The following is an 11025-nucleotide window of genomic DNA, read 5'->3' as shown; positions in this document are numbered from 1 at the left end:
ATTTAAGCAACCAGAGATACAAAAAAGACACGTCCTCTGATTACAGATAATGTAAATTCTTATTTGCGATTTCTTAATAGTACATCTTGTATTTTTCCACGTAAACACTATTTTCATATTTATGTGGAACAGATCATATCTGAATATCTATTGTATGTGTGATGTATTATATCGTACCTTGTTATACTGTCATTTTGCTGATATTTTTTTGGACTTATTTCTACATTCTTTCCTCCACTTTCAGTAATAGCCATACTGACGGCCGTAACAACTTAATTTCGAACTATACTACTGCCATGTATCTTTTAAAGAAAGTACATTTATCGAGAACATGCTAGAGCTTAGTTAGGAAGTTTGTATGTTTACACTTGATTTTGTATGCTGTTTATAATAGAATAATGTACATGAACCCTTATGCACTATTTGTCACTATGTGGTTAGTTTAATCGCTCCTTATGTATTTGTGATTGGTGTTCAGCATAATTTAAAAGATTGTTGCATGTCACTTCAGATCAGATCAGAAACATAGTATGACTGTTGATGAAATGTAGTGTGCTCCAGTATGATTATTACATTACTTATCAAAATACAACATCTTCTCAAATGGAAATACAAGATACAACAGAATAATCAAAGATTAATTATACAAACCGCCCCCCTCGGCTGTATAAACAAATGGTATTCATGAGTATCGATAGAGGGCGAGGAGCGCCTAGGCTGCAACAGGCTGAGAGGCGAGCGTAACCAGCTCGATAGTATAGGGGTACCATGGCAGGAGTACATTAGTATTATATAGGTACTAACAACATTCGAGAACACAAAAAAAATAGGTTTAGGAATTATGATACATATGTAACTATATATATACAGATCAAATATACAGTGATATTTTTTACTTGATATTTCGTTATTAAATGTCGATTGTATCACTTATTTATTAATTATATTGTCTATGAATATAACTTTGACCCGGCCTTGGTCAAAACAACATGAATTTTAAAGAAATTAAACGTAATAAAAACAATTTGAGAAAAGAAAAGACAAGAAAAGAAAAGAAGCGCTTTATTTTGAAGTACTTCCGGGTGAGTGTGACCTTTCTAGGCTCCGTCGCCGTGTCCGCCATCCTTCTCTCTCCGCTCCGGAGCAGGACACACTCAGCAGGGCACCAACATGCTGTCAGTACGTGTTGCAGCGGCTCTTGCCCGCAGTCTACCACGACGGGCTGGATTTGTAAGTAACTTTAAAGTATTTGTGTTTCGATTTGTGTCGACTGTCTGCAGAAAATCCCGACTTTATTCCTGTTTTTTTTGTTAAAGAAAAAGAAGCCCATGCCGACTTTGTGTCTGCACACGTCTTTGCACACCGGAGGACACCGGGCCCTTCACATAAGTTAACTATAGCTAGTTCCCAACACTTGTAGCTGACAGACAGGAACAAGATAGTACAGTACATTAATAAGAGTGACTGGACAACTAAAACATACTATCAACGCTGTGTTTTACGGCGTTACTGCATTAATATGACTAAGCTAAAGTGCAGTAATGACGAATGTAATTTGGTATTGAAGGTCAGGTTTGTGTCACTACGGATGCTAGCTTTTTACTGCAAATGCATTCACCAGGCGAAGCTTTGCATAGTTGTTAGTGTGTGTGGGTTGACAATATAGTGGATTTTCTACTGTTCTGGGTAGTAACTGTTATAGGTGAGGACTCTCCTGTGACTCTGCAGACTGCATGACCCCATGACCCCCTTGGGGCCTTTGTCCTGTTTTAAAATAGGAAATAGGAATGTCCAAGAGTGTATTTTTTTCCCCTTCAACAGTAATTTACAGTGAAATATGAGTGCAAGACGGCTCACATCAACTTAATGTTGTGCCACTTACATTTCAGCCATAATATCACAACACTAAACAGCTGTTTCTACAATCTTCATACACTCCTCTGACAATCTGGATGTCTGCTGTATGATTAATAAGATTTATGACCTGTCCACTAAGTTCACATCTCTGTTTGGCACATGTCCTCTTTCTTTTTGTAATACGCAAGAAAGAATATTAATTAAGGCATCATTTAATAATAGAAGTTTGAAATGTTAAAATGTTGGTTGGTTTATGTTGTGTTAATTCACCAAGATGTATATCATTTATGGTTTTTATTTAGATTAGGAGACTGACCTTTTTTTCCACTGTAGTGTTAGACTTCATTAGTTTTAACTCAATTGCACTCAATAAGTTGGCAGCTGATTTTTATATTGGATTTTTTGAATAAGTGATTTAAAAAAAAAGCTGCACTTATTTCATCTGAATAAAATCGATTCCTTTTCTCGTTCCCATTGTCCTGAAGGTATCCAAGAATGTAGCTGCAGCATGTGTAGGAGCCAAGAACCTACACACAGCCCGGCCATGGCTGCAGAAAACAGGTCAGTGTTTCCTGAAATCTACTTAATAAAAAAATGAATTAATTGGAAACAGTAATACCAAACAGGGCTTCTAAACTTGTTATTTGTGGACCTTTCTTAATTAACACTTAACATACATTATAGGCACAGCCGAGGTGTCGTCCATTCTGGAGGAAAAGATCTTGGGAGCTGACACCAGTGCCGACTTGGAGGAGACTGGTCGTGTGCTGTCCATCGGTGATGGTATTGCCAGAGTGTACGGTCTGAGGAACGTGCAGGCTGAGGAGATGGTGGAGTTCTCCTCTGGTCTGAAGGTAACACTGATCTTCTGCTGCTACAGCTTGAATGTTTGAGAAGACTGGATTCAAACATCAGTGATTGTATTCACTCGGTAGTAACTGTTGTTTCTTCTCTTACTCAGGGCATGTCTCTGAACTTGGAGCCCGACAATGTTGGTGTTGTGGTGTTTGGTAACGACAAGCTGATCAAGGAAGGCGACATAGTCAAGAGAACAGGGGCTATTGTAGATGTGCCTGTTGGTCAGGAGCTCCTGGGCCGTGTCGTAGATGCTCTGGGAAATGCTATTGATGGAAAGGTAAATGATGATGATAATAATAAACTGCATTTCTATAGCATAATTCATGCATAAAATGTATTTTGCATACACATAGTGCTTTATGTAGAAGCAATTAATCATGGCATTTACAATAAAACGATAAAAGATAAAGCTACATGAAAGACAAGATGGGATAAAGTAATTGGAAAGTAAAAACACTTGAAGGATTTTCAGTCCCTTAAACCCTCAGGCAGCCTAAGAATAGTTCAAACAAAAGCTGCCTCTCCATGCCCTTTAGTTCTGACCTCAGGAACAATAAACAAGCTTGGGGGAAATAACAGGCACATATTTCCTAACCATATCAAGTAGGAAAGATGTGGGCGAGGGAAGCCATTCAGTGTTTTAAAAACCAATAAAAGCATCTTAAAACTAATTCTGTGACGGACACGTTTAAAAATTGTGTAATGAGTAATGTGTGCTCCCTGTCTAGTCCTAGTGTGGGTATCGTCTGTGATTAGTAATACCACTTCTGATCTTTTTATTTATTTTACTCACAGGGTCCGCTTGGCTCCAGCACCCGCAGGCGTGTGGGTCTCAAGGCCCCAGGTATCATCCCCCGTATCTCTGTGAGGGAGCCAATGCAGACTGGCATCAAAGCCGTGGACAGTTTGGTCCCCATCGGTCGTGGACAGCGTGAGCTCATCATTGGAGACAGGCAGACTGGGTAAGAGGACTCTGCTCAAAGGGAATACATGAACGCATGGCAGCATTTGATGTTATTTCTAGTGCCTTTTGAAACGCTGTTACACTCACACAAATACTATAAAACAGTCTTGAGTATTGTTTTCTTACTTAAAAGCTTTCAGATGCACTAATTCACTTTCTCTGTATCGTGCTTCAAAGCTCGAGACTCACGAATGTACAACATGGATCTGCTTGTCGGCATATCCATGGTGCTTAGCCTTTAAATTTGTGTTGCAGCAAAACCGCAATTGCCATTGACACGATTATCAACCAGAAGCGTTTCAATGAGGGAACCGACGAGAAGAAGAAGCTGTATTGCATCTACGTCGCTATCGGCCAGAAGAGATCCACTGTGGCTCAGCTGGTGAAGAGGCTGACCGATGCCGACGCCATGAAGTACACCATTGTGGTGTCTGCTACTGCCTCTGATGCCGCTCCGCTGCAGTACCTGGCTCCCTACTCTGGCTGCTCCATGGGAGAGTACTTCAGAGACAACGGCAAGCACGCCCTGATCATCTACGACGATCTGTCCAAGCAGGTGAGTTTTATCTAACCAATTGTAAGAGGGGATTTTAACACAGGGAAACCAGTCTCTGTGAGTAGTTTTAACAAAGTTTGCTGATAAACCTAACCAACATCTTTTATCTTTCTACAGGCTGTCGCCTACCGTCAGATGTCCCTGCTGCTCCGTCGTCCCCCCGGTCGCGAGGCTTACCCAGGAGACGTCTTCTACTTGCATTCCCGACTGCTTGAGAGAGCTGCTAAGATGAACGACAACTTCGGCGGTGGCTCCCTCACAGCCCTTCCCGTTATCGAGACCCAGGCTGGTGACGTGTCCGCTTACATTCCTACTAACGTCATCTCCATCACAGACGGACAGGTGAGTGTGTGACTCGTTGACTGGCTTCGTCGCAATTAAAATCCTGAACCAGCTGCTAAATGCTGTTCTCTCACTCAGATCTTCTTGGAGACTGAGCTGTTCTACAAGGGTATTCGTCCAGCCATCAACGTCGGCCTGTCTGTGTCACGTGTCGGATCTGCTGCCCAGACCAGGGCCATGAAGCAGGTTAGCCTTCATTTTTAATCCCCCATCTCTGAGCTTCTATCACAATGAATGTCTTTGATTCTGACCTGTTGATTTCTGTTGATTAACAGGTGGCTGGTACCATGAAGCTGGAGCTGGCCCAGTACCGTGAGGTGGCTGCCTTCGCTCAGTTCGGTTCTGATTTGGACGCCGCCACTCAGCAGCTGCTGAACCGTGGTGTTCGTCTGACTGAGCTCCTTAAACAGGGACAGTACTGTGAGTATTTACATTTAATATCACATTTCCTTAATAGGCTTTTTCAGTAAATGTGTTTATTCTACAGTTATCTTATGTATTGTGGCTGTATACTTTCATCTTGCAGCTCCCATGGCTATTGAAGAACAGGTAACAGTCATTTATGCTGGTGTGAGAGGACATCTGGACAAAATGGAGCCTAGCAAGATCACAAAGTTTGAGAAGGCATTCCTGCAGCACATACTGAGCCAGCACCAAGACCTGCTGTCAGCTATTAGGTAAGTTTAAAGAGTTTTGGAACATCATTTAGATTTTTGCATTGTAATTTATGTTCTGTATGTATAATCTCTTCTTAATTGCAGGACTGATGGCCAAATCTCCGAGGCATCCGATGCAAAACTCAAGCAAGTTGTATTGAATTTCCTCTCCAGCTTTGAGTAGAGTGCTTTTTGGTCTGGTTGTTTTCATGTTTGCATAGTACAGTGTCAGTTATACTTTCTATGAACTTGAAAAATAAAAATTCAAGGGGCACTTGATCTTTAATGTACAGATATCTCAAAACAGAGAATAAAGTATTCCAACTAGTTCACTTGATCGCCTCTTTTTGTGCTTGGAGAAGAGCTGGATCAGCTTCAGTTTTGATGTCTCACACAACAATTTGAAGTTACAATTGATTATATAACACAGTAAAACTACTGAAAACATTGCTGATAGAGTGCACAACCACACTTCCGAACTATGTTTTTAAAATCCTGCCTTTTATTTGTTGAGCAGATGATGTGCAGTTGCTGTCTTCCCTGCAATTCAGATCAAAACAAAAAATCTCTCACCGAAAAACCGACAAATGGGACTTTATTAAGTATGCACATTGTTGTTGACAGTAAACAATAGTGCCCATTTCTTTATGGTTTCAATGTTGCATTATTTGCTTTGTGAGAGTAATGTATGAAATCATCCTTTCAATTGTCTCAACTTGTTTTGAAATGCAACTGAAGAGGACACATGCATGCACACAGAATTTTACATGAATTTAGAGATGACAAGCTTTTATATCATAACAACTGATTGACACGGATCAGACAAATAGCAGAAAAGCACGAACATTTGGGAGAAAGAAAGCAGAAAGGGACAATCTTACAACCAGCAACTGAAATTTGAAAGAAACTTATCCTTAAATGTGTCCTGAATACTCTTGCAACTCCATTTTCTTTGAGGTTGCTGTAGTTTAAGTGGCTTTTATGGCTCAAACTACTTTAAGTGATTATCAACAAATCAAAGGAACTGTCCTAATGTAATGTTTAAAAACTTATTTTAACTGCTGAGCTTAGGCGCCCTGCATTGCATAATACCCAATACTGTGCTTACTGTTTCTATATATTGTTTTTATGACAAGCAACCATCAAGCATTAAATCAGGTGATGAATATTTAGTATAAGTCTACTAAAGCTCAGTATCAATATTTTCTTATATTATCTACTTCCATCTCTGTCTATTTATACAGGGCAATCAAACACTAACACTGCCCATACTACAGTGCCCTCACTACAGTGCCCTGTGCTGGTAAGGAGTGGCTTATGGAAGATGTCCAAATCAGAAAAAATCCTTTTGGTGATTCTAAATTAGTCTTTATTGATCAGAGTGAATCAAAACAATCAAAACAATAGTAGTGAATACAAATCTTAATGTGAATGTTCATGAAATCCAGAACTGGTTGAACAGTCCTGTTAATATGAAACAGTGTCTAGAATTTACATTAACATAAGGGAAGGTGTGGATGGTAAATATTTCACAATAACTTCAGTGAAGGTGCTAAGTAAATATTTTACAATTTGAACAAATTCAGTGGCAGAGTGCATTCTTCATCATTAAAACAAACGAGTCAAATCAGTTTAAACTAGTGTGAATTCATAGTGATTATAAGTGAGACAAACTAAATCAATGAAGACTGAAACATGCATAGGTTATTTAACTTAAATAAATAAGTAATTAAAAATAAATAAACATTAAAACTACTAATTCTTGACAGCTAGGACATCTCACACCCAGTACTGTTTGGTGTGCACTGCAGGTCTGTGTGTGTGTTTATGTTTGGGTACATTATTCTGTTTGACATAGCAGGGGTCATAATAATCCCACTCCAAAGCTGAAGCTAGAACACCGTTGGACAGACCGTCACTGTCTGCTGAAAGAATCCGCAGGGAGACACCTGAAAAGAAATCATACGCATATTCAAGATTCTCTCTTTATATGTTTTAAGTCATGTAAATACTCTACTTTGGATAACAATGTGTGTCCAAATCAGCACAAACAAGCAATGAATTAACAGAAACCTAAACTTATTTTTGCATGGAGTGAGACTTTAAATAAAGCAAATTAACTTTAAAATGTATTAACAGTGAATTTCTGAGTCCCTCTGTAATACTTTATCCCCTGTCACCAGATAATTTGCCTCTTATTGGCGATGACCATGCAAAACAAATAATTTTTCTAGGCAAATATTGTAACGGAAGTAACATTGAGCACTTTCAAGAGTTGGATTTATATATTTCAGATGACAAAACATTTTGACTAACTATATAGAAAATGTCACCTTCAATAAAAAGAGATCTAGTCTACTAGTTAGCCACTGGATCTGTTTTCGTGATTAATCCAGTGCTATTATAACAAATCACCGCAGGTATGTGGACATCTCCATGTTTATTTTCGGACAAAGAAGCAGGTTGAAATGATTCCCAGTAGCCTCATTCAACATTAAAATACACTACCCGTATATATTGCATAAATTGGACCGCTTGTGCCTATAGCTTGCAATCAGTGCTTACCTTGTTTTCCACAAAACATACATGTTATGTTATAACTTTACATAGCAGTCATGTTTTAAACTGAAAAAAACTTCTTCCAACCAGATTTCATTTAGTAAGGAAGATAATTTATGTCCCTAACTGGTGAGATTCTGTGTAAATGACTAAGATAAGCAAACAGCTCTGAGGTACAATTTTCATCATACTATACCCCCAGACTATTTGTTTGAGGCAGCAGTAACATTCATTATTAATGACCAGCCATATTGATTAGTATGCAGCTGAAGGAGACTGAAGCGTACCTGCACTTGCACCAAAGTCGCTGTCCAGTCCAGGACCCACTGCAGACGTGTTCAGACAGGACGCCTCTGAAGGCAGGTTGGTGTACTCGCACTCCATGTCTACTTTGTCAAATACATGCACTGCAACACCTGGGTTCACATCTGTCAGCATCTCATAAGTACTGCTCCGACTATGACCCACACATTCTGTCTCCTGCTGTGAACAAAAAAGACAGCACACAGTTGGACATTCACTTTTGTTTTTTCTTAAGTAATAATCTGAGTATAGGATGTATGTTTTACTTTTCTTATTTGTTTGGAATAAACTAAAAAAGCAGGGTAGTTAGTATAAGCAGTGACATCCAATCGGGAGAACAGTCACAGAAAAGAGCACCACCCACTGAAACACACAAGTAATCTCTGAAGACTGCAGTACCTAAACAAAAAGGAGAGCTTTTGCACCAAACATGAGCTACAGTGATAGCTGAGAAACAGTAATATATTGATAGTAATTACTAGAGATGTGAGGGTGTCAAATATATGACACTGCTGCTTGGAACCTTTCCACATAAAAGCAAAATGTAACTGATTTTAATCAAAATTATTAAGAAAAAAAAAACAGACGTAAGAAATATTAGGAATTAATATTTAAATACATTTTACAACAATAAGCTAAGATATTTCTATTATGTAAGAATCAAAATGTTTACTCATGTTTCAATATTTACAAATACCATAACATTTTGAAACATGTGAGTAACAACTGACCTGTGTCCCAGACCTCCAGGGACCCTCAACAAACCCGATGTCACTCTGTGGCGACTGATTTGTAGTCATTTTATTGACTATAACTTTGTTTGGTATTTTTTTGGGTAGCATTGGAAAAAGAAACACTAAAGCAAACATCAACAGACACAATAAGGACCTATAAATCAAGTTATCTTGAGTCATGTCCTCAAAATCTAATTATAAAGACCTCATTTTACCTCATATCCACCTACCTCATGTATATAAAATAACCAGCGACACAAAAAATATTTATTCCAGCATCCTTTGCATTATTGTCTTACTGTCTACAAATGTTATTGCTGTATATATCTTATCTGCACGTAGCAGTTTGTTTTCCTTGTTGAGCTTGTTGTCCTGTTTATTCTGCTGTATATATATATGCCTATTCTGTGTATGTATGTATGTACACTGAGTAACATAAAACTAGAGTCAAATTCCTTGTACGTGTACACATACCTGGCTTATAAAAGTGATTCTGATTTTGATATTATGATATTGACGCAGCTTCACCATGTGTGTATGTTGTTATCAATTCACAAACACAGCCTTGCCCAAGGTGCTGATATTCGGATAATTGCCACACATAAAAACCTGGAATTCCTTATTCCAGGAATAATGTACAAAATGAACAAAGAGGAAGAGTAACAGGGGCCTAGTTGTGCTAGTTTGAACCTGCCTGTGTTGGCCCCACTGTCAAATTGTGTGTTTAGGTTATTTTTCTTACAGAGGTTCTTGAACTAAATATCCACCAACTAGTCCCTAACAATGACCCTTGACTCCTTAGGTCTCTTCCTGGTCATTTCTGAGTTATTTACACTCACCATTGGGGAGTTTGGCGGAACAAGGTTCACTCTGATTTCAGCCTCTGAATCACTGGACTGCGGTAGAACTGGTGCGCTTTTACACCAGCCCGCTTTGCTGATGCTGCATGCCCGTGAGCCGGAGGCCAGGTCGAATCTCGGGGTGAGACCAGCCGCAGAGGAAGCGGCCCGGATGGTGCTCGGCGCCCTCATTGACCCTGAGCCGGTGGCACCATCTGGCCTCAGGAGCCGGAACCTGTGATCCTCCCCGGCCCTCTCCCTGGATGAAGCCCTGGAAGAGGTGACAGGATGGGGCAGGACGGGCTCCGACAGAGACGTGTAGGCTCTCCTCACGTCCTGCAGAGGAAAGGCCACCTCGGATACTCGTCTTACCCTATGCAGGGTGGACTGCAGAAGCATCTCCTCTGTGTCCTCTCGCTTCTGTCTGTTGCTCTTCTTTGACAGGTTCAATAACTTGTAGCCCAGAAACAGGCAGTTCAGCAGCAGCAGGATGACCACACAGGGTATCAGCAAAAGGACGACTAAAGTCAAATTTGTGACGGGGTAACCTTCAGCCACATCCGATGGTGTGCTCTGACTTGTTTGCGACATTTCATTACAGAGGACATAGAGGGGGAATTTTAGAGAACTGCTGATCTCAGTTGAGATTTCACGTTGTCTCTGGATGCACAGGTGGGTCGGTGTGTCAATCAATGTGGACCACTTTGTGTTTGAAAGTGTTTTTTATCCAACAGCGACATGTCAGCCTTCTTCTCGCATGTAAACAAGTCTCCAAGTGTGACTGTTGTCTTTATCCCCCCTTGTCTTCATCACTGCGGACCAATACTGTCAGTGTTAACAAAACAAAAGGGCTGGATCTGAGACGACTATGCACCGCGAACTTAGTTGGCAGCCACGTAGATTACAGATCAGCAGGTGTGTCCTATTATGTGCAGGTTGTTTCGGGTTGTTATATCAACCGAGCACCGCTAGATGGCAGCATTGATGGGGGCCCCAGACTCCTGCATCACTCACTGCAGTGATGATATCCATGCTCTGAATTGAGATCTTGTGGACTGCAGTGTCTGACACAGTGGTGGAAGGAAGGTACTATAAAAAAAAAAAATATCATAACCACACAGATCATGCATTCATAAACTTTTACTTAAGTAAAAAACATATTAGTATTAAAGTATAAAGTATTATCAGCAAGTGTACTTAAAGTGTTTAAAGTAGAAGGGCTTATTTTGCAGGAAAATGGTCCCTGTCTGTTTTATTATTATATATCATGGGATTAATATTACTGCTGTATTAATGTGTATGATGCATTTTAATGCTGCTGTTGTTCAAGGTAGAGCTAATTTTAACTACTTTATAT

General features: G+C 39.8%; 2 protein-coding genes across 2 annotated transcripts; one reads left to right on the top strand and one right to left on the bottom strand.

Moving 5' to 3' along the window:
• Nucleotides 1-1076: 1076 nt before the first annotated feature.
• Nucleotides 1077-5565, top strand: atp5fa1 (ATP synthase F1 subunit alpha). Its single transcript, XM_035668116.1, has 11 exons — nt 1077-1230; nt 2343-2418; nt 2542-2711; nt 2819-2992; nt 3511-3677; nt 3935-4235; nt 4353-4577; nt 4656-4763; nt 4853-4997; nt 5104-5254; nt 5339-5565. Exons 1-11 carry the CDS (start codon nt 1171-1173, stop codon nt 5415-5417), a joined length of 1656 nt encoding a protein of 551 aa, XP_035524009.1. The 5' UTR covers nt 1077-1170; the 3' UTR covers nt 5418-5565.
• A 1447-nt stretch (nt 5566-7012) lies between these two features.
• On the bottom strand, nt 7013-10524 carry hwa (huluwa). Its single transcript, XM_035668117.1, has 3 exons — nt 9669-10524; nt 8080-8275; nt 7013-7182 (listed from the first exon to the last, which is right to left on the bottom strand). Exons 1-3 carry the CDS (start codon nt 10257-10259, stop codon nt 7013-7015), a joined length of 957 nt encoding a protein of 318 aa, XP_035524010.1. The 5' UTR covers nt 10260-10524.
• Between the last annotated feature and the right edge of the window lie 501 nt (nt 10525-11025).

The sequence above is a fragment of the Morone saxatilis genome, unplaced genomic scaffold (genome assembly GCF_004916995.1).
Source record: "Morone saxatilis isolate NCDOM2014 unplaced genomic scaffold, NCSU_SB_2.0 Contig21, whole genome shotgun sequence".
Taxonomy (NCBI): Eukaryota; Metazoa; Chordata; class Actinopteri; family Moronidae; genus Morone; species Morone saxatilis.
This window is presented reverse-complemented; position numbering and strand designations above follow the sequence as displayed.

Excerpts from the sequence above, each read along its gene's own strand:
- atp5fa1 (XM_035668116.1), top strand. The coding sequence starts at position 1,171 with ATGCTGTCAGTACGTGTTGCAGCGGCTCTTGCCCGCAGTCTACCACGA. Across the intron at positions 2,419-2,541 it reads GCCATGGCTGCAGAAAACAG|GCACAGCCGAGGTGTCGTCC; the intron begins GTCAGTGTTTCC and ends CATACATTATAG. Across the intron at positions 4,578-4,655 it reads TCTCCATCACAGACGGACAG|ATCTTCTTGGAGACTGAGCT; the intron begins GTGAGTGTGTGA and ends TCTCTCACTCAG.
- hwa (XM_035668117.1), bottom strand. The coding sequence starts at position 10,259 with ATGTCGCAAACAAGTCAGAGCACACCATCGGATGTGGCTGAAGGTTAC. Across the intron at positions 8,276-9,668 it reads TTCCGCCAAACTCCCCAATG|CAGGAGACAGAATGTGTGGG; the intron begins GTGAGTGTAAAT and ends TTTTGTTCACAG. Across the intron at positions 7,183-8,079 it reads CGACTTTGGTGCAAGTGCAG|GTGTCTCCCTGCGGATTCTT; the intron begins GTACGCTTCAGT and ends ATTTCTTTTCAG.